The 25280-nt window shown below is 30.7% G+C and overlaps 1 protein-coding gene across 3 annotated transcripts in view; it reads left to right on the plus strand.

The window, feature by feature from the left end:
- LOC124357555 (serine/threonine-protein kinase SIK2-like) overlaps window positions 1-24938 on the plus strand; it is a 38672-nt gene extending 13734 nt beyond the window's left edge. For 2 of the 3 annotated variants that reach the window (XM_046809465.1, XM_046809464.1), the window contains exons 4-6: window positions 826-1028; window positions 1372-3489; window positions 15616-24938. In XM_046809465.1, coding sequence (XP_046665421.1) covers window positions 826-1028; window positions 1372-3489; window positions 15616-15753 — 2459 coding nt within the window. In that variant the 3' untranslated portion in view covers window positions 15754-24938. Of the gene's footprint in view, window positions 1-825; window positions 1029-1371; window positions 4903-15615 lie in introns of those variants that run through there. The other variant, XM_046809466.1, reaches the window with a different exon arrangement.
- The last annotated feature ends 342 nt before the right edge of the window (window positions 24939-25280 follow it).

Raw genomic sequence — 25280 nt, forward strand, 5'->3', positions numbered from 1 at the left:
CAGCTTTCAGAATTCAATATTTAAATAATATGATTTGTGGAAATATAAATTTTTAAACAGCTTTTGAATATTGTGCTTGGGATGACTCAAGAAATTAATTTTAAAAAAAATTGTTTTCCCAAGAAGAATATTGTGGAAAGTCAAGAGACAACTCAAGTCAAGAACTCTTAGGGGAGAGAAACCATATAATAGAAGCGTGTGCGTCAGCTCAACTTCATCAGCCAGTTGTGACTGGAATGTAAATACTTCATTAATTCTGGCAGGAACTTCCTATTGACCAATAGCACTCATTGGCTGTTAGATTCATTATTATTTACTTTGAGGACAGGATTCATTGTTTATATGAGAAAAACATAGTAAGGAGAACAATTTTGTTAACATTACATTTCCTGTTCAAAATGAATGGAAAGTGTTGCAAAACATGTCAGTAAATTACACTACCAAATAAGAAAGCATAATTTATAATTACTGATCTATGGAATATATATCAAAAACTGCAAATTTTGAGATTTTTAATTGCATTAATGGTACCTTCAAGTTTAATCTCAATCAATTTAACTCAGAGATATTATGTATAATAAGAATGTACTATATTAATTTTTAAATTAAGATTTGTTAGAGCCACTTGAACTAGTACCACTCTTATTGGAACATATGAACAATCAGTTGAAATACCTACACAATTTTATTGTAGTAAATACTTAATTCCTACTTTTGGGAGTACCTGGTCTAGAGAGCGTTGTTGTCCCCAATTAAGTGTGTATATGTTTTTTTTGCTATTGTACTCTACTTCTACACAAATAAATAATATGTTTTTCTATGCAGATTGTGAATCACTGATCCGGAAAATGCTGGTGCTGGATCCAAGTAAACGGTATTCGGTGGAACACATAAAGCGCCATCGCTGGATGATGGAAGAAGCTCCTCGTTTGCTGCTGCCGAGCACCAGCAGTTCCACCGATGAGCCAAATGAGCAGATACTGCGGCTAATGCAGAGCTTGGGCATTGATGCTATCAAGACCAGAGAGGTATGTTCTGTATCCAGTACTTTTAAAAACATACTGTTTTTTCATGTGTGATTGATTTTCATGTTATTCATATATTTTCAGCAAAGATCCCAGATATTTCAAAATATGCTTATTTTTATTACAATGTACAGTGGTATGACATACATTTGATCTGTATCACAGTTAATAAAAATTAATCCGGTAGTGAAAATAAAATGCTGATAAAAATGCTATACAAAATTCAGAATAATAGGGCACATTAATTATAAATTTTACAAGTCAATGAGTATTCTTCCCACACTGATCTACTCTAACACGTTTTAGTTTGTTTAAGTTTCAAAATAAGGCTTTTTTTTTGTTTCAGTCACTAAGAAGTGGAAGCTACGATCATCATGCAGCCATATATTTCCTTCTTCTAGAGAGATTAAGGCAACATCGAAGTAGCTTTTCACTTCCCCAAGAGCCTTCTGTGACAACAGCTACATCCACTAACAGCCAGCACAAGTTAGATTCAGTGCAGAAGAGGCGACCTAGTACAATAGCAGAACAGGCTATGAGAAAACTGGGCATTGCTGGGCTTAATCCCCCTACAATCACAGGTGCTCCGAGTGTAGCTTTAACACCCGACACATCTTTTTACAGAAGGTCTACAGTGGAATCAAGTAGAAATTACCTCTCAGAAAATTTCACTCAGTCGCTCGCTACTCCTCCTGTTCAACTGAGTGTGCAAAGTGGCTCTGAAATAATTTCAGGACTAATGGAAGGCCAGAGGTCTAATAGTCTCAACAGAACCACACAATCTAGCACGAGTGAGAACATAAGACTGTTACAAACCCAGCACCATCCCCCACCTTTCAGAGAGTTGCACCAACAATCTTTCACACAAGGGGTTACATCTAGTCAGCCACCAGTGCTTTTTCAATTGAATCCAGGCAGCAATGAAATGGTTTCTTCAGCTGAACCTCTTGGATTTTCTAGGTATCGTTTTACTGGAGACGGTTATCAGTCGTTACCAAGGTACACCACACCATCCCTTTGTGGTTCCTTTTCTGGTAGTGTTGTAAGTTCCCCTCGTCCTGACAGTGCAATTGGCATGACACCTCAGTATTCTAGCTCCACTGATGAAGGTGTAGAAACCGATATGGAAGACATACCAAATAGTCACAGTAGATCTCAACAACGACTTTCATATGCGAGTTCGTCATCTTCGAGTGGAGTAGGTGTACACAACAAGAGTTTAAGTCAACACTTAAGTTCAGACTCTTCTTGTTCTTCTTCTCATGTGTCATCTTTACAAAGCAACTTTTCAACATTTGAAAGTAGTTTAGATTACCAATTTGAATCTGATTTGGCCTCAAGTTTACCATCTTGCACAAGTCCTGGAATCCAAAAACCGTCGATTTCCGAAAATGTTGTTAGCACCAGTGCAATCCATCCATGTGTATATATGAGTAGTAATAAATCTTGGAGTAGGCATGGACCTTTATTACACAATCAGAGTGTAGGTGCTCACTTCAACCACAGACATCTCACTAGGTCTCCTGTTGACTTCAGGGAGGGTAGGAGAGCTTCTGATGGGCTGGTGGCTCAGCAGGGTGTGACAACGGACACTCCAAGAAGTAGTGTAGCTCCCTCAGGAAATGTAGTTGCATTTAATAGCCAAAGACTGAATGAAAGTGGTAAGACTAAAGGTGTCATGGAATTGCACCTTGTCCAGAGGGAACATCAAGCTTTAAAATCTCTTTATCAAAGTTCAGTACCTCAAGAGGAGATTGCTCAGCGCCAGATGCAGCATACAGAATATCGTCATACAAGGGACTCCCTTACAGTTGACCCTAGACCATCTCCTCCCTTGCCTAAAAGAATAAGCCTTCCAGAAAATTTTTCGTATCAAAATGCTCAAATGGAAGGCGATTCTGTATTAGGGAACAGTGGAACAACAACACCGCCTAATGCTGCCGGTAAAGCCCCTCTTCAGCAACAACTGATGCAACACAGGTTATTGCAGCAGAAACGACAAATCTTACAAAAACAAGGTGCCTTTCAACAACCAAGTGTCAGTGTCGAAGGTGTTCTCACGCCTGGAATGAATCTCGTTCTGAGCAGGCGACAAATGTTGCGTCAGGCCTCATACAAGCTCGCTCAGCAAACGCAGATAGTTCCTCCGTTGCCTCTGCACGCCGACAGTGAGTTCCCGCCAATCATAGAAGACAGCAGTAATGGTGCGATGAGCTCAGGCAGTGGAAGACAGTTACCGGCTCAGCCTGTGCGGTTTGAAGAAGCTGTGTCAGATGCTGGAACAGACCAGTGGACATCATTACCTAGCTCACTGGCGTCCTGTCAGATTAGTGAACCTAGCCATACGTGGGCAGGCCAGTCTACAGTCAACCTCTGTGAGAGTGGATTGTTGATGGGAAGTGTTCCACAACCATGGCAACAGCCCCTGTATGCAGCTAGTCAACAGTTGTCCTCTTGGAATCAGGTAGACAAATAATTGTGGATACTCCCTAGGAGTTGACTTGTGTAGTTTGCACGATCCTTCTTCTGTCAAACCTCTGTTTTGCTAAATCAGTGTCTAATATTAATGTTTGTTGATGTATGGTTGTTGTGCAGACTCATTATTGTGTAGTTGCATGTTTGCAGTTCTTTATTTAGAATATAAAGCCATTTAATATTATACAATAAACCAAAAATACATATTTATTTGTTACAGAGTTTTTTAATAATTATTTTTATTTTGTAGATAGTAACATTTGTTAATATATTATAGGAATTAAAAACACTAAAATATTGTGGATTTTTTATTATTTGTGATGTCCACTGTAATCAGTTAGTTGTTTATTTAGATGTTACGGTTATTAACAAAAATTATCAACAAGACAACAAGACTGTCATTATCAGTCAAAGATAAAATAATTATAAACTACATTTGCATAATCTTAAAACTGACACATGTGATTTTAACATTTTTAGGATCTTATTGAATGTACCCATTTATTCGAAAAGGACAGGGTGGGCGATCTATTGCCCTCTTTCTAGTACTTTGTATTTTTCTGTAATTTGAACAATATACATTTTGTACTTAGTATTTGTAGAATATACAGAGTATAAAAAAGTATGGGAACATTTCTATAACATTTTATGGCACTACTTGCAAAAATGAAATGTTATACACCAATATGGGTTATACATCAAGAACTCAGCTTTTGAGGCAATTAGTGACATTTTATCTTCATTTGTGGAGCATCAGTTGTAAAGCTTCAGTGTAAACATAGGTCAAGTTTGGTATCATATTAAAGTTTTATTTAGAGAAAAGTAAATGCTGGAAACTGGACATCAAAAAGTTAATAATTTGCAAGGCAATGGTCATTTGAATTTTATGATAATTTAAGTTATTAGTTTTAGAAGATTATATAACATATTTTTACTGGTTAAAAAAAATTTTCAGTGTAAAGGATTAAACAGTTAAGATTTAAACAAGACCGTTGGTGACTGGAATGTTGAATGTCCATACTACTTTTTACTAGCAGGAGGATAACAGTTTTTAACCAATTCGGAAAGCTAGTTACTGGCTTAGGCAACTGTAACATTCTGTCACTAGAAAATTCTATTTTATCAGTTTAGTTGTTAGTGTGAGCTAGTTAATTAGTCCACATAAGTTAAAATCGAAAACCTTCCGTGTAATATACTGTAATAGTTTTAGGTTTTAACCTGCATTATAGAACCTTCTGCAAAGGATAAAAGATATAGAGCCGTTCTGATACTTTTTGAACACTCTGTATGTAAATAACACCAATTCTACATTTTGTTATTTTTGTGTGTTTCTGTTTTTTTTGTTAGTTACTTTGTATTTAAATAACTATAACCTTTTAGCAATTAAAGACAGTAAATGCTAGCTTGATGTTTGTTTCAATTTCCTCATTATTTGTTTGTTTGATTGTGTATTATTATCATGCATTGTTTTATCATTAGATTCAGTTAATACTTTGTGCATGATTACTGTAGTAAAACCACCGCTAATTTATTTAGTTAGTATTTAATACCCTGGAGACTACTGTAGATAATAGTCCAGCAGATAAATAAATTACAAAATGACATGGTTTGTCTCATTTATTATAATAAATTTGTATCTCTATCGATTGATTTATTAAAAATTTATTTACAAATTGGGTACATAAATATTACACATTAATATTTTTGAGTGTTACTAATTTTGGTACTCATAATTAATTATAGATGAAGATAGTCTTTAATAGTTCCTTGAGATTAAATAAATATTTTTCTTTATGGTACTGGTATTTATGGTTTAATGATGTGAAATAATCTTGGTTTTCATAAATAAAATATCAATATTAATTTACTATTGAATCAAAATAATAAGATACCACATTACAATTCCTCAAAAATTGTCCATGTGGCTCTCCTTGGCTACACCTGAAAATGTTTTGGTTTTGAAAAACCAAGTCGCTATTGAAGATTTTTTAAATTCAGAGAGAATTTGGCTCAAAGGTATTTTAATAGATCAGGATTTAAGTAATTTTTCAATTTTTTGTAAAGTTAAAGAAAATTTTGCATATATTGGTTTTACATCCTAAATAACAATTCCTTCAAATCCTTCAACAAATAACGGATTCAGTACATGTAACCGATATTGCGACTGACAATAACTAATTATTAACTTTTTACAAAGTCCAAATGAATAGCAATTTAATCTAATATAGATTAATTTGAATAAATGCTAAGTTAATTAGTCACAGTTTGTTTTATCATTAACCCTAGAACTGGCAATAATGGTCCTCTATCCTGGCAAGGCATTTTTGCCGTCTTTACAAGGTATATTTAAAAAATTCATAAAAAATATAGTTTTTATACTTACCCCATCATGTTATATACTTTTTTATTCACAAGGAAATGGACACTCATTTTGTATAATATTTATAATTATTTGTAACAATTTAGCCATATCTCTTATGTTACATAAAAAACCGTTTGTTGTTCCAAACTTAAAAGATATGTCTTATTTAGCCCGCTAGCCGCCATTTTGTTATTTTTATAAACAATTATAATCTCTAGATAAGAAACAAAATTTGGTACATATGTTCAAATAGACAAGAGGAAAATTTTTAAAAATAATTGTGTTATTTTCTTTATTATTACAAAATGGTGTCTGTTGAAAATGTTTAAAGTCAAATAAAAAAGGACAGTTTTAAAAAATGTGCTAGATACTAACTATTTGAAAAACATTTCTATAATTCCAACAGTACTTGTTCAAACAAAATCCGTCAATGAATAAACAAGCACAAGCACTTTAAAGGTACGCTGGCACAAGCAGGGAGCAGCAAACATGTTGTCTATTGATAGGAATCAGCTGTTTTATAGGTTATAAAAATTTTACAAGACACCATATCTTTAGAAATTTTTCTGCCAGTTTCAACGGTAATTGTTTGAATGAAATCCGTCAACGTATAAGCGAGCAAACATGTCACAGTTGTGAGTATCAGTTGTTTGTTGCTCCTGGTTTGGTGCAAGCTTATCTTTAAAGTGGCTGTGCTTGTTTATTACATATATAAAATTTATATATACATAATATATATTTATATATATATATATATATATACTATATATTTATATTTTATATATTATATTATAATATATTATTTATATTACATTTTATATATATTATATATATATATATATATATATATATATATTATATATAATTTCAATAAACAATGAATCATAAAAAGTACTTGCTCCGCCGGGACTCGAACCCAGATCTCTTACTTGCCGGGTGAGTGTGCTTTACTTATATATATAATAAAAATGAAATTTCTAAATTATGAAAAGTCTACTAAATTACCAAAGTGTGTGCATTTTCATGCGAAATTCAATTATTATCTTTGTAGATTAAATTTAAGGAAGATTAGTGGTCCACAGGAATCATGATTATTTTACTGAATAAATTTTTATTTATTTCTTATTTTATTTTCACTAAAAATCAGAAGTTTGGATTTATTTAGGAAGAAATTACAGTCAAAACATTATAATTCTATAAATCAAAAACTAAATTTATCAAACAGATAAAAATTGTGTTAAATTTATATGAATTAAAATTATTTACCTTTACATTGTTTGTATAAAATATTTGCTCTCAATTTACATTTATACACACAATACATGTATACATGTAATTTACATTTACATTACAACATGAATTAAATAAGCAATATATTACATAAAAATATATAAGAAACACTAAACTCTCAGATTATAACATTGGTGAATGTAAAATTTCTTCTAGTTTTACATAAAACAATAACTTAAAACATTTTTATAACATGAAAATGTTATAAGTTTCTTATGAGTAGAGAAAAATTGAACATAAAAAAATAAAAACTCATTAAACTATGCTGTACAATAGAATACAACTTCTCTGTAGCTCAAATGAGAAAGCAGCAGCAGAAAACTGGTGAATAGATGTGTCTGAAGAAACATAATTCACAGTGGTACCATATAAAACTTCCAAAAAAATATTCAACTTCAATAATGAAACCAGAAAATGGAGTACTATAAAATGTTTATAACTGGTGTTGCCACAACAATTTTTTATGACTGCTCAATTTTATAACTAGTTATAAAGTTATTTGTTACATTAACCTCAAGTATATTATGCCAAAATACTAAGCGTATTTTTCTGAGTGCAATGATATATAGATTACACCATAAACTATTTTAGGATGCAAATAAGTAAGATATAAAAAAGCCTTATCCAAAAGACTCATTTGGAACAAAAAATTATATTTTAAAAAAAAAGGAGGGTGCAACGTACAAAGTTTAAAATCAGATGATAACGGTATAAATGGTTCTATTTTCAATGTTATATTCAAGGAATAAACGCAAAACTAAACGAATTTTCAATATTTATAGAAAGTACTCTACATATTGTTCAGATAATATGCGTAAATGAACATTGTGTAATGACAATAGGCATATATTAAATTAATTAAAAGAAATAAATACTTACAGATGGAGTTTTCATAAAGAATCCTGAAGGTGGTTTATGTATTGTATATACTTGTGCATACTTCTCTCTCTTAGATAGTTAGAAGTACTACAGTTGTCTGATCTCACAAAATTCAATAAAGAATATTTCTAGGAATGTTTTGTTGAGGTCGGGTTGTCTTAATCTGCTTGTAGCTTCACTATATTGTATACCTGGCTATTTGTATACCAAAGCATTTCTTAAAAAACTAAGATTGTCTTTTCTACATAAATAATGAGAATAAAAATAAAAATAATTTTGATTTTGGCTGATTTTAATATTGCCTTAATAAAAGTTTAAGACAATTTCACTAACAATTTCAAGAGCCTACTAAAACAACATGGCTTTAGTTGCATTATTTAGAGCCCAGTAGAAAAACAATCCATTCAGAAAGTTGTTCTGACCACAATGTGACAAATATGTTTTATGTAAAGCGCAATCTAACAAACATTGAGCATGATTTGTCAGACCATAATGCTCTCATATTACCTTTACCTCCCTACAAATTAAAATTAAAAAATCTCTGGAAAATGAACAGATTTCTCCACACAAATGATTTATTAGATTTTTGGATCAGTTGAGAAATAATATTATATTAACAAATTAAATAGTGATTACAGTATATTTCTTAGCTCATTTATTGGATGTACGTATAAGAATTTCCCTCTAAATTGATAACAAATTTATACAATAAAAATACTGGTTGTATCATTTCAAATATTAAGGTCTTTGTTGAAAGGAAAAGGAATTTACATAATATGGCAAAATTCAGTAATAATACTGACATTAATTGTGTTAAATGTTTTAAAAAGACTGTAAACAAAGTAAAATGAAATGTAAATAACGCTTGAACAATATAATAATAGCTTACTGGTCAGTTGTAAAAAATGAACTAGGGCTGAATACCAGAACTACAAACTATGAATTTAAAATTAAGTGGTAAAGTTACAAGTTATAGTGAATTGATTGTTGAAATGTCAACAACTACTTTTCAACACTGTTGTACATAGTCTGAACATTTCTAAAGTTAAGATACATACTAATAACAATGAAACTTAATAGTAATTTAAGTCAATTTATGATGTGATTACAGCAGAGGTATAGTTGAAAAAATGCTAAATCTGATGGTTGAATGGGATGAAACTCCTGTCTTATTATTCAAGTTAAGTGTCAATGTGATTGCACCTGTATTGTCCGAATTAATTAATGTCTTTCCTTACTGAAATTTTTCCTGAAGGGCTGGAATACTCAAAGATTAGACCAATTTTCAATAAGGGACAAAAATGAGTTTAATAGTTATCATCCTTTTACTGTGACAAGTAATGTGTCAAAAATCTTTGAAAAGGTAACTTATGTAAGACTTCAGCAATACCTTGAGTCCCACTGTTTATTGTGCTCTGCTCAATACAGCTTTAGAAAATCACTATCCACAGACACTGCTCTAATGGACATGATAGAACGAGCCTTAAATAAAAAAACAAGCCTGTAAATTTTCTCTTCAGAAAAACTGTTTTAAAATATAATAAACAAATTGAGATATTTATGACTTTACTTGTAGAAGTCACTATCATTAACCCTAGAAGTGGCCAAAGACACGCCAGTGTAACAAGTCATAAATCTTGCCATTCTTTATTTGCACATGATGTATTATATGGGTACAAGGTAAACAATACATCAACAATACATTTTGTACGCTGTTTGTGACAGTTCAAGTATGAACCAAATAAGCCAAGAGCGTCATCCCTAATATCCAGACCATCTAGTTTGTGTAGTAATAAATCATGATGTACACAATCAAAAGCCTTGGTTAAGTCACAGAAAGCTCCAGAAGTAAACTGTGACTTATGATAATAAGTTACAGTAAACATATTATCTGTTGTAAGTGCAAATTACATATACAAAATGTATTTTAGTTTTAGTTATGTTAGTTTATATTTTATGTCTTAGATGATGCACCTGTATTGTTTACCTTGTACCCATATAATACATCATGTGCAAATAAAGAATGGCAAGATTTATGACTTGTTACACTGGCGTGTCTTTGGCCACTTCTAGGGTTAATGATAGTGACTTCTACAAGTAAAGTCATAAATATCTCAATTTGTTTATTATATTTTAAAACAGTTTTCTGAAGAGAAAATTTACCTTGTAGTTAGCAGCACTTGTGGTGAAAGAGTCAAGACCTCTTTGACTCTTCCTATTACTGCAGACTGATAAATTGTCTACTGGAGTACGTCATTTCTAAAAATGTACCTTGTTCAGAACATATAAATACGAGGACAGGTAAAAAAAGATTAAAAAAATAAATCACTTCATGACCATGAAACAAATAAATCACTATTATATTTTCATGATGAACAATATATATTTGTCAACATAGTCTCTTCTTAGACATACACACCACATATTTTTCCTACTCTAGTTTTGATGCAGCACTATTTAAGGCAATTTCATTATTAATATGTATTCAACCATTGTAAGGATTTCTGTATAGCATCATATCACAGAAATCTACATATCATCAAAAATCATATCACATCAGCTTATAAAAGACATTTTTTTTAAATAGGTAGATAACTGTCTGCATACACCAAACAATTTTCACTACTTGCAGTACCATTGAAAGCTTGTTACTATTTTTCTTATTTACTTAGGATAAGAAGCTGGGGAAATTTTTCATTGCACTTAGTCCTAAAAGGATCTTCGCACTTGGTTCATGAAAATAGTGATAGGATTTTCATGATAAGTAAGTTAGTGGTAACAGTCACTTCCTGTTGAGATCCTATTAAGAGTAGGATGGGTCGAAAAAAATCAAAATTATGAAATATAACAGGTCTCAAAAGTTACGTATTAGTATGTAGAATAACAGGAAAATAAATAAAAACTCACATTTAATGTCTTCAGGTCACGCATCATACCTAAAGTTTAACTAAAATAACAAATTTTGGTCTTTTAAGTTATATATTTAAACATTAATTTTTGTGTGTTTTTAACATAATGTACTGTGAAAAAATAATGTTGTAACATGTTAATCACAAGGTGCCTAATAAATAGTACACCACCTCACATGGTTTTCTAGATTTTGTCCAGTTCTAATAGACAAAATTACGAATTTTGGTTATTATTTTTCTGTTGTTCTAAGTACATACTGTATAAGCAACTTAAGACATTTTGAAATTTAAAATGTTCATTTTTTTGTATCCACCCAAATAAGAAGGCTCTTTATCTCAGTCATGTGACCTGAAGAAAGCTAGGTCAGCTCAGTTCCAGCCTCTTCCAGTTGCAAGTAAATTCAATAAAAATTATCTTTATTTTATAAAAAGGTAAAGTTAGGACTACATAGTCATTCCTTACACTTAACCTGAAAAGTAAGTTGAAGGTCCACTCCCTTACAGAGCAGGAGAAAGTATTAATAACATTACAGATGGTAGTTCTTAGTCATCATAATAGTGCTTCCTCCAGCACAAGTTATGTAATATTTTTATCTGTGAGGATTTCATGTATTTCTAATTTTTATAGCGTACTGTTCGAAAAACATGTAGTTATATATCAGTCAGCCTGTGCACTACTGAATTGGGTTGAAATGAGACAAATTAATCGACTGTTCAGCTGACTCGGCTTGACATGAAAAGAAAATATCAGCAGGTGGATGATGGAGATTTGATTGTAGGGGATTAGCATAGGGTCAGACGACTGCAAATTCACAGTAACTCAACAGGTCATAGCCAGTGACGGGATTCCAAGGGGTCTTGACTCCTCCAAATTTTAAATATTTTCAATTACTTTTTAGCAAACAATTATTATTATTGAAATAATTCAGTATTACTGACATGTACTGCTGAAAGATCATTCTCAACATTGAAATGGATCAGAAACTTTTTAAATAAAAATAAATGGGGAATGAGCAGTTGCCTGAACTACTACAGGAAAATATCAATATCTCCAGGGCAAGTACTGGATGCGTTGGCTCAGAAGTAAAGAAAAATTTATTTTTGTAAAATTTCTTTTACATATTATGAATTCTTAATGAGGATTTGTATACTGTGCAGTGTTTTGAAAGCAGTCTACCAAATAAGGCAACCATTCTCGTGTCACTGAAAACCTGATTTACCAGCTTCATTACAAACACTGTCCTGCTCAGTATGTAGCCCTGACTAACACTTGACGACACATTTGCATGAATAATCATTGTCTAGTGTAACAAAGAAATAGAAAGACACTTTTATAATAAAAACCTAGCCATAGTATCACCACCTCCAATAACCGGTTCACAAGTAAAATAATAAAAACCCTACCCAAGAAGACTAATCAAATCTTAACTGAGGAAATGGAAGTTTTGTAGATAACCGAATCCAAAAAGTCAAGTATCCTAAGCATAAGAATTTCTTTTATCCAACCTTTCAGTCCTCTGAAGGTGTAAAGTACAGAAACATGGACTGTATATATTGTGTGCTTATATAGTATAGTCTGTTTTCATTAGTGAATGTGCAATCTCATTCTCTCTACAATTTGGCAATTCAAAATGAATTTCATTCTTGGTTAACAATGTACCCAATAAGCTAAAAATATCTCATGTTTCTCCCAATTAATTTGTATGTATTAAGAACAAGATGAATAAATGTCCAATTTATGTAAATGAATTTTTATTATTTTTGTAAGTTTGCTGATTTAACATGTTTCAACTACCGTGTAACATTTAAAACTGGATCAAAGACGTAACACTGCTATCTTAGAGTTGTATGAAGACCCTATCTTCTGCAAGCAAGAGAATAATGTCAAGAAAAGTATAAGAATTGATACGCTGCTATCAATGTGATAGCTCACACCTTGGTCCTCAGTCCTCTAAACAAAATCAACAGCCAAAGCAAAGTTAACAAAGGATCATAGTACACCACAGCCCATTTGCCTAACCCTTCCCTACCATGCCCGTTATTGCTAGATAACCAAGTCAAGATATATACAATATGAAGTTGTCACAATTTCAACCTAAATAAATAATTACTGTAACGACTGTAACGTTCTTCCAAGAGCCATAAAAATCAACCTTGCCCAAAAAAGATTGCATTTACCTTCAAATTGCACTAGCGAAGATTCGGTAAAGTATTGTACCTAAAACTGACATGATGCTTATAATTTTAAGGTTAGCTAACTAAACACAATCAGGCTCTCTAGAAATGAAAATTACCCAGTAATCAAAAGATCAGTGAAGCTCAAGTCCCTATAGAACTAAATAAAAAGTGCCATAGCACATGGATCTGCATTGTACTAACTAGGTGTAATGAGCGTTCAAAATGCAAAAACACATTTTAGTAGCCAGAGTCACATCTTAGGTCATTGAATTCTATATGAAGAACAAACCAGATGTTCTTCAACTTCCATAGTTATTAAAGAAATGTCTCTATGTTTAGCCATGGCATAAAGCACCTTCCTTGAAGTTTGGCTCATTTCTTTTCTATAAAACTTTTGGCCACTTGCCCCTCCCTGTATTCTTCTACCACTCAAGAGATTAGCAAGATAATAGCATGCCCTTGGTTAACTTAACACAGTCTAAATCATTCTGTTGAAAATTTTCAAATATCACATGTTCCTTGTTCATGTTTGCTGTTGGATAATATCAGCTCTATGTTGGTTGTGTCACTTGAAGAAACTCAGCTAAAATTTTGAATCAATAGTTCAATAACTTTACTGCTGTTGCCTTTTTAAGTTCTAATTGGTTCACATTTTTGTTCTAATTTGACTTTCCAACCAATTTGTTTTTCTCATTTAATTTAATTGTAAAAACGTAAGAATACACTTTATTTTTACTATCTCTCTTGTGCGTGTGAACAATTTTAATATGATTTTGATTTATTCACAAATCATGCATTAATCCATATCCTCTATCACTACTAAGTAAATCTTTAAAAATCCAGTCAAGCAATAAGGCATTAAGTGCCCTATTCACATAATCTCATGTCCTTGTACAATGTGATTATTTTTTATTAACACCCAGATAGTTAAATTTTTAGTAATAAAAGCCCTAAGAGCAGTTTGGAAACTCAACGAGTTCAATATAGATACATTATCAAATCAGATTAATATTAATATTAGGAGTTAATATTTGTAAATAAGCAGTAAATAGAGGACTCAAATAATTTAAGAGAGCATTTTCAAAGTATTATCTTTATAATTTGTAATTACCTTAATCTAATAAGGCTCAATTGTTAAAAGCCACTTTGATAAAATTGTTAGTTTTCTTGAAACCTTGCCTCATATATGTATGGATGACTACCCCTTTGAATCAGAATATAGGAATTTTTGGCTGAGCACCAGGAAGTTTACACTGACTTGAAAGACTTTTGTTACAAACAGAACAATCTCCTATTTGTGATTGGCGGAGCCCTTACCAAAGCATATCACTTGAGTGGTTGGAAAAATTTAGTTTGTCTATATGTCCGCACAATATCTCGAAAACGATCTCACCTATAACCTTTCAAACAACTTTGAAAGTCGCACTGAGTTTGATGATGGTGCATGTTACACCATGGGATTTGGCTGAGCTTTAGCGAATATTTTTAGATTGATCGTAAGGATAACCATGATGATGAGAAAATAGTAGAATAGCTAAATTTGTTATCATACTGAGTACAATTATGTGGGATTTTAATATGAGACATTTTTATTCATAGAGTAAAACAAAAAATAAAAGAGTGTTAAGTCAATGTTAAAAGTCAGTGACATTATTTGATTTTAGTGCACTCTTGCACTGCAGTACCCTCCCTACTCACCGGAAAAAACTATTATTGTATGAACATTGTTATGAAACCTGAAAATAATGTTAATGTATGTAGCAAGACATCTTGAGGAAGATTTCTTCTGTAGACTTTAAATTTTGAATGAAACTTAATTTTTACGTAGACAAGAATGAGTTCTATGATGGTTCATGCACAACCACGGTATTTGGCTGATCATCATTGAATCCTATCACTCAGTAGTGCGACACGATTTCTCATTAACGTAATTATTATTTTCTGTATGATTGTCTCTGTCTGTCTATCTATCTGCATGCCTACTCAAGAATGAAATGAGATATAGATTTAAAATTGTGCATGAAACCTCAGTGAAGCCTGTGTTGCATTCTCCTACCTTATTTTATAAATAAATATGGTTTGATTTAAATTAGTTTGAAATTATTTATGCCTCTATATATATATATATATATATATAGGCATAAATAATTTCAAACTAATTTAAATCAAACCATATTTATTAATAAAATAAGAGACATATATATATATATATATATATATAATATATATAATATATATATTAATATTATATATATAATGATATATATAATATATATATATATATCATCAAACTCAGTGGGACTTTCAATGATGATATGATATATTAAGATTAATTTAATATATATATATATATATATAATATATAGAGAGAGAGAGAGAGAGAGAGAGAGATTTAATTTTTTTTAGGTTCTCTCAATGAAAGTTTTACTGTCCGTATAGTCATTGAATAATCACAATCTCATAGCAATATAACCTACAAAATGTATTCTCTTTATAGGTGCCTAGTCAGTCAGGAAATGCAACCCAGCAGGCGTACAACCTTGCATGGCCAGTGCTTGGGAGTCTGTCATCTCCAATGCAGCCGGTCTCTGAAAGTCCTATCCTTGAGCTCACTGAACAAATGGAATCCATGTAGCCATAAAGGCTGTTTAATTGTGATATATAATGTAATTATAATTAAAAGCGCCTAATAAATAGTCAAGGGCTGATCAATAAGTAATTTATATAACGAAATAGTATGCAAAACATATTATTATCTGAATTGTAGCTTTTGAATGTTGTAGAACATTACTTTGTATCTTTTAATCATAATTGAAGGCAGCTCAAATAAAATAACAAATAGATTATTCCATTTGGTGTATTCTTAAGTTTAATACACATCCCCGTTCAGTGTTTGTGTAGCTCAAAGTATATAGCTAGAAGAGCGTTCATACACTGAAACTTTCTTTATAGGTATTAAAGTTTTTTTTATGGACAGAAAAGAGACAAACTAATATATATATATATGAGAAAATAATTTATTAGCCCTTGACTGGTGTTTTTGAATGATTTTAATTTGTTTATACTGAGTGTTACTTCTTCTTCGTCATGTATATTCTTAATACACAATTGCTTCAAAGTTGTTGCATTTTCTACAATGTATGATTATTATATCAATAAGTCAACTGTTGTATTCATATGTTATAGTATGAGCAGTTTAGATATAAAAAGTGTAGTGCATCTTAAAACTGACATTACATTTATAAAGAAATTTCCTAATTTGCCACAAATATTGTATTAATAATCCAAGTGTACTGTGGGAATTATCCACAATTTTTTTAAAGGAAAATTTATTTTGTTTGTTTGTTAGTCCTCTCTGAATTACCTCATATGTAACATATATTTACAGTATTACACTTTTTTTACATATTAATGTATAACATCTTTTGATTAAACTGCAATTCAGTTTAAATGTTTGTAGAACACATTGTGATTCAAATTATTTTATGTGGTTTTCAATCCAGATATTAGCAGCCTAATTCGATGCACATGGAACCAGAACCCTATTGGGTTATTGAAGGTTATAAACTATTGAAGGTTGTGTTATACAATTGTAAAATATAACCTTTAGGTAAGGGTAAAACAAGGTGAGAATGGTTTTTCTGTAAGATATCATCATAAATTATAAGATACCATTTAAAACTTGTAACTGAAGGACTGAGCTTTTATTTTATATGACTAAATTAATTCTAAGACAAAATGAAGGTGGATATCAATGACATTGATAATATTTATTTTAATTTAATTTTGGGAGTGTCAATAGATCCTAAAAGAAAATAGACATATCTAAGGCCCTTCACCATGTAAATTTAAAAAACTAGACACTGGAAACTTAAGTTATTTAAGACAGTGTTAATGATATAAACAATTCTTATTAAACTCTAGTTGGGTAGTGTAAAACATGGAACAATCAATGTTCTTAAAAAAACATGACATATATGTAATATGAACTTATTCCACAAACCACAAACTTAAAATACCACAAACTAATGGTATTTTGAAATTGTGGTATAATTCTAAAGCCTGTGATCTTTATATCAAGGATTTCTTCTACTAAAGCACTTCCAGAACAGTATTCAAGGAAGAAGATGAACTATAACATTTATGAAAGTAAACAGGATCAGGATTTCAGGCAGTGGCGGATCCAGGGGAGGGGCCAGGGCCCTCTCTGAGATTAAAAAGAAGATGTTTTTATGGGGAAAAACAATACTTAATCACTCTTGTATTATAACCAAAAAAATAAAATTAACTTAACATAAGAACTTGCTTTGAGTATGAGTAAATTTCTATCCAAACATTTTATGTTGCATTGAAATGCAAAATCCCCTGTTGCATTAAAGATAAGGATATACAGTAGTCCCTCTAAAGTCCGGCCCTCCGCCAGTCCGGTCCCACCAGTAATTTGGCCAGTAGACAAAGGTAGAGTGTCATCACAGACGTCAATTTGTGATCCCAGCTCATAACGACACTGTATTTAACAGATTTTTTTTCCATTTTAGAATAGTGTACATATAATACAGGAAGTTTATGAGATATTTTGTTGATAGTTTATATTTTTTTGCTTATTGTGTTGTTCATAACTTATGGCAGTTAATATTTGTAGTGTGTTAAGATGATAAATGTTGTACTGTACAGTTAATGATAGTGATACAGTGAGGTTGTACAGTACCGATTTTATTCGTGGTTTGAAATATTATCTAATATTGGAATCTGCATTTTATTACTTTTTTATTACTATTTTTTTATTAATCAGCAGTTGAGCCTTATAAACAAAAGTTTCAGATTAATGAGGGACTACTGTACTAAAACCAAGATGGCCACCTCCGAAAACTATTACTGGATTCATCCTTGATTTCAGGAAATATCCACCCAAGTCGGACATGACCCTGCCCATGTCATCGGGCAATATTATTAATATTAATCAAAAGTAAAGATGGGAATCAAAAGTAAACTTTGTATTTTTTCACGTTTTTAACCAACATTGTGCATTATAAACACTAAACAACCTACCATTTCAATTAAATTAATTAGATTTTCATAACATAGGCAGGGTTTACTGACCGACTCATTGAAGGCAATACAATAACATTTATACACTTAATTGATGCATTGTATTTTATTTTATTCTTATTAATAGGAGTATCAATACACCAATCAACTTCGTTTTCGATATCAATTTTATTTTCTCCAAAACAACAGAATAACTCGTTTTTTTTTGTGTACAGATCATAATATTCATATCAAATAGGACAAAATTATCAGTAAACTTCCAATTGTTTCTATACAATTGTACTAGTTACATAATACTACGTGAATAATATAATTACACTCATAAAAAAGCTCATATTACAGAAGTAACTTTACATTATGTATCAAAGTTTGGTTAGGGCCAGTAAAGGAAACTACGAAATATTTGGAGCAGAATGGAGTAGCTCAGATCAGGAACAGCAATTTGAGTGTTTGGAGAAGGGCAAACAAACATATCTAATGTTATTATACATCAGCATTAATCCTGAAATTTCATTTTGATGAAGTCAGTTTCAAGAAGTATCTCTGTAAATAACTTTGTGTTTTAATTTAATTTGAGGGTAAACAACTGTTTAAAGCAAATGAAATATCAATAATAAAGAACTGACATACTATTTTGATTAATTTAACTGAGTTATTTGTTATACTGAAAGCATATTTCATATTTTAATCAACTGTAAAGTTTTTACTATGATTTAGTTTTAGTATTAATTTATGCCTCATTAATTATTATTAATGTGTTTTGTACTAGTGCAAGTTCTTTTAAACTAACTATAGAAATTCCTAATAGTTAACTTTGTTACCTGTACATGTTTTTTTTTTATATTTGTATGTTTAAGTTTGTTCTAAGTAACTATTTGTGATTCTGTAAAGTTTATCTCTTGATTTTCTTAAAATCTAAATAAAAAGAATTATAGAAAACTAAGAAACAATAATATGTTCTGTCAATTCAATTGTAAATATTGTATCTCTGCTCTGCAATCTGTTACATACAGGTATAACTTGTTATATAGTAGCTTTAAGTGAAAACTATTTTCTGGAAAATGTTGTACCACACAGTCACTTAGTTTTGTACATAAGCAAGGGTTAAAGTATGTTCCTAGTTAAGCTGTAGAAAGCGATATTATCTTTAGGAACTTACAAGATCTCAGTTCTTAATTTTCTCTTTGAATATCAGTTTTAGTTGAATGGTCACTCTCTCAGCGATTTATTGTAGGAATGACCTTATTAAATATAGAGCGTAGCAATAATAACTTGTAAAGTGTGTTTTGTTAATAAACTACAAGTGAAAGTATTTTCACACTCTTAAGGGGTTCACGCATTTTTATTGTTGATTTTCTTGACAATGTGACGTATGCAATCAAGCTCTGCGGGCCGGAGCTGCATTGTTTTTTACGATTTACAACTGCATTTTTAGCTTGAGTGTATTTATGGATACAACTATTTTGTGAATCAGTGTTTTATAGGTTAGTTTGTTGTTTGTAGATCTAGGCAATGAGTTGTTTCAACATAAGCGTTGTCGTTGAACATGTTAAAGTATTGCAATAGCAAGCTCAACATTGTGATCACATTATAGCCCCTTTGGTGCTTCATTCATTTGTTTAACAGGAGCTGATCGCCAGACAACTCAGGTACTTACTCCAGAAATGCCGAAGATTGCATCGAATGTTGTTGTGATTTTAAGAACATTCTTTTTCTCTATATCTATTTTATTGCGTGTTTATGTCAGGTATCTGTTTTGTCTGTCCGACAGCAGCCTCGTATTGTAGAAAATGTGTAGTTCAAAATATGAATGTGACTAATATAATCTTAGTACAAGTGCCACCAACTTTTCGTGGGTAACTTTGAATTGGATGAAACTTGAAGTGTACAAATTTTAATCAATTATACAATGTGCATAAATAGAAGCTGATTTTCAAAAATTGTGAAACATACTTTTACGTTTTGTGTTATGTACCTGTCAAATGTTTTGTCTTATTTTCATTAATACCATTCTTTGGTTACGTTTTGCTTGCATCTGAAAATGTATTATTTTTTGTAGTAATTTTAGTTTAGGCTTATTTACCAACGTGTTTATGCCCTTTCTTTAAAATAACTTAAAATAAATTGCATAGTTTTGGGAAATCAGATTCATAAAATGTGCATAATTATTCATAACCGTAGATAAAAGCACAAATTACTTTTTTAATTTCTGAATATTCAGTGCCAAGAATGATCACATTTATGTCTATGCAAATACACAGTATTAAGTTCAACGCCAATTTGATCTGGTTAACATTCAGATTTTTACCCACTTTTGTTAGATTCTGATCTAACTCAGTAACAAGTGATGCAGATTCCAGTTTGAGGCTGTAGCTAACTGAAGGTTTAGGCAATAAGTTTTTTTTTTTTTTTCAAGTGTTCCATGCCCATATCTTAGGTTTATTTTGGACACTTGAGTTTTCGAGATTTCTGTCAGTCTTGTATCACTGGCCAGTGGGGAATCTGCAAACTGTTAGTTGAGGTAAAAGGAAGTCTCACATATAATAAATTAAAAAATATTGTTACTATTAGTTTCCTCATATTAAGAATGTTTATGTTATTTTGTTATGCTGATCTGCCCAGCATGTCCTCATTTTAAAACCTCATTCAGAATCATATAAATATTAGCCTATTGTATTGTTTTGGCAGATAACTTTTAATATGCAAAATCTTAAAAAATTGGCAATATTTGTAAAAAATGAAGCTAAAATTTGATAATTTTACGATTCAATTATATTAACGCATTTGTTTCAAATTAAAATTAAAAAAATATTTTATTTTATTTTTCAGCTTTCAGTGTCATGTATTCTTAGTTTATTAGATGCTAGTGCATCACTCCAAAATGTTTTTGGAGTTGTATTAAAAAGTAAAATGTGAATCATTTTAATGCTTCATATAATATCAATTTACAGGGTATTATTCATATGGTCTTAAATTTATCTGTGGGTTTCATGATGTACACATTATCTTAATAAGTTGCATCCAATTATGAATACCAAACATTGACTTAAAACCATGGCACTTAGACTATCTAATATTTGCTTAGTGTAGCTCAAGTATAGAATAAAATTAGTATCATACCAGTACCTGTAATTAGGCTTTACTACGATCAACTGAATATAAATATCAACATACTCTGCTAATGGTTGTATCATGTGTGTACAAAATTGTAAATATTATTTTCAACATGAAGTGGTTTCTAACTAATAAAAACTAATAACAATGTAACTAAATTGTGTAATGTTAAAAGTTGTTTGCAAGTTGTTAATTGACATTTTTACAATGTTGAGATTTTTCTTAAAGCGGATAGAGCTGAATTATTTTCATGAGCACATTAATCATTAATAATTTGACACATATGATTATAGGACAAAAATCTGAATTACCAAATGGCGTAAAGATTTCTACCTCTTGCTTGTAAAGCAAAATAAAATCAGACTTTAAATTTTAATTTTGAAAAAATAAAATGTAAAATATTCTTTAGAGTTTTTTGTATCCTTGTCAACCACATTTTCCCAGCTTATTTAACCAAAGAAAATAATGATACATGAGGTTATCTTTTACAATTATTTTCCAAAGATTTACTGTCAATACGGTTGACCTGTTATTTTAGTTATCCTCAGAGTATTAATACTTTTACTAAACTGCATATCATCCTAAAAATTTTTAAATGTTCTACTAGAATGAATATGTTACTTCCTATCAGAACTTTTAATACCCCATTTTATAGTTGTTTCTGTCCTTGTTAAACATTTTTTTTGTCCTTGTTTGCTATTAATTTGGTTGAAAAGAATATTTTACATTGCATTAATCAACATTATAATGTGTAAGCTAAAGATCTTGATTTGCTACTGTCCCCACCTTTCGATTGCCCTCACCCAACTCATACAGAGGTGTTGAACTTTGGTCATCAGTTTTTCTTTACGTTTTTGACTCAACAATTGTAAAATATAATAGTTCAGAAAATCTCACATGTATTGAAATAAATCAAACTATTCCAAAGTACCTGTTTGATTCAGTTTTCAATAAACACTAGCTTTATAAATTTACTAACCATCTCCGCTAAGTTATTTTCTCCATCATGTGAAGACATTAAGCCAGACTATTGTTTTTATTCCTTGATCGTCTTTCATGATATATTGAATTTTTACAAAAAGAGAATGTTGAGTTTTCTGATTAAAAATGCTTCTTGAATCCTATCGTATTTATATAGGATTATAAATCTATCAACAACTTGGGTGACCAGATATTTACCAGACATTTTTTCAAGGCTCCATAGGTGAAATAAGTGGCATGACGTCTTCAGCTGTTGGGTGAGAATGTCAAGAGAAGGGGAGGGAACTGGTCAGCTCACAAGACCAGACAAGTTATTAGTAATGTCATGCCTGAGCAAGACATATCTGTTGTTTTGCGTAAGTAGTAATAAAAATTCTATATTTTTTTAATATTAGTTTTTAATGTCTTTATCACAAATATTTATTGCCGAAATCCAACTGCATTCTTAAAGCAAACTGATGACAATATAGTCAACTTTAAAAAATAATATAATCATGTTTATCTCTTGGAGCACCACATGCATGAAAGCACTAATGAGAATGCTCTGTTTCTGTGTGCTTATCAATCAAATTTCAATAATGTGTTCTTTGATTAATGCACTACTTCATCTCAGAGCATTTTATGGGCCGTTAAAAACTCGATTCTAGACAACTGATAATAGGAACTATCAAATTTTCATTATGATCTGCTGACTATCATTCTGATCTGTTGACTACATCATGATCATTAACATGCACTATAAATGATTATTATTTTAAAATGTACTATTACCACATGTATGAGAAGTTTTTGTTTCATTCACTTAAAAAACTAGGATTTGTGCTGATGACTTGAAATCATGAGTCTGAAGGAATTAATGTATGATATTTTAATATGCAAAAGATTTAAATTGTATCAGATAGGTCTGAAAAATGTTAAATTGTTTAACAAAGCTTTAACATTGTTAGTATAAGTTTTAAAACTGGTATATACAGGGTGTTTACCAACTCTCTTTTAGTGTTACAATTATCTTTTGGAAATTTTTTCTTCGTGTTAAGACAAACAAAACATAGGCTATCCTATATATTTGATATTTGCATGTGATTTTTTAGATTTTATTTCTTATGAAAAAAACCAGTAAAGATAAAAAAATCAAGTTAAAAAAATTATTGTTTTTGCAGTCTTAAATAAAGAGATAAAAAATAATACTTTAATTAATTAAATTATCATGTTAAGTTTCAAGATGGCGGAAGGTTTAAAAGTTGTTAAATGTTTTAACTAACATTTTAACACCTTTACACCAAAAATGTATAAATAGTGTGGATGTAAGCTTTGAACTGTTATAATCCACTACAAAATTTTCATTGTTTATGTTTTTGGGATCATTAACCTATGAACAGGCATTAACTGCTACCCTCATGTCGTTATAACAGGTAAAAGGATATATCTACATTATTTATTCACATATATTTTTAACCTGGGTATCAAAATGTTTCTATTCAAATGTAGAAACTTTTATTAATCTATACAAACTTGCATAATCTTATTAGTTTTTGTGTTATTAAGCTTTAAAGATTGCCACTGCCACCTTCAAACATAATATGACAACGTAATATTAATTTTTGTCTTAAAATGAGATGGGGAGAAAAATAGTTGTGCCAAATTTTAATCCCTTTATATTTCCTAGTTTTTAAAAATAAAGATTAGAACCTAAAAATAGATACAAACAGATAGTAAACCAAACATTTTTTTATTGATGTTATACGAGTATACTGCATTTTTGTTTGGCTTGACCTAAATAACAAAATTAACCCAAAAATCTCCCAAGAATTTGTAAATACCCTGTATAAAATGTAATATTAATTTGGAATTTTTAACTCAAGAGATCGAATTGACAGCAACAATATTACAAAAAATGCCAACAAGTTTATAAAATAATAGTAATCAGTTGTCTGTGGTCTGAATGAACTTTGGAGTTAGTTGTCTAATTTGTTATCTAAAACTTCTTCATTGAAGAAATGCCATAGCTCAATAGGCATTTTACAATGAGTTTTAAATACATATGATGTAAAACATTTTCGTAACTTTTAGAACTCATTAATTAAATTAACATTTAGTTATTAATTTGGTAATAGTTATTGTTTTTTAATCATGGTAAATACCTTTGTGTTAAAATAAATAGTTATTGCAATTCAAGTGTAAAGTTTAGTTACCAATAATAATTTACATAAGAATTATAGTCTCAAAACCTTTGTTCAAAGACAGAACTCAACATTTATAATTTAAAATATGATTATTGGTGTGTTCTTGTACAATGTTAGTTTGTTTACAGCTTTTTATTAAAGTTCTGTCCATTCATATTTTGAGTCCATAATCAAAGAACATTGACCGAATAAACACAGTGTCTCTGGTAAGCAGAAAAGCAAAACAATATAGGTATAAATTGCTTTCACAAACTTAACATGGTATTCATTAAAACCTTGTTGCTTCTCTGTTACCAGCTAGCCTCCATTTTTGTGAATTGTGTTATGTTGAAAGCAATTTTTGTAAAATGTGTTACATTAACATCTCATCTGTGCAGTAGTGAATAGCTACATGTGATAGCAGTCCAAATTACAGTGTTTTGTTAAAAATCAACATTTATAGACTAATCCAGTACAGATTGTATTTTACTAGTAAATAGACGCATTTCACTTATCTACTGTGGCTTTATTTGTATACCATAGTAGTTGTCTTGTACTTCTGATTTCATTACAAATTATAATCAAAGTGATCACTTGCATCATTAATTTTATACAAGGTATAAAGCCAAGGTTGTGTTACAGGCTTCACTGAGGTCCAATGTAACATTTCAAGTATTTAACTTATTTCATTATTGACAGATATAATGGCGGACAATCATATGGCTATGCAATGTTTAAATACCCTGGCAAACAAGAGAAATTGTGTCAGCCTACTGAGTAATAGGCTTCAACAACGCTCGCCAAATTCAATGGGTGGACATGCAACACCATAGAACTCATTTTTGTCTATGTAGAA

The sequence above is a fragment of the Homalodisca vitripennis genome, chromosome 3 (assembly GCF_021130785.1).
Source record: "Homalodisca vitripennis isolate AUS2020 chromosome 3, UT_GWSS_2.1, whole genome shotgun sequence".
Lineage (NCBI taxonomy): Eukaryota > Metazoa > Arthropoda > Insecta > Hemiptera > Cicadellidae > Homalodisca > Homalodisca vitripennis.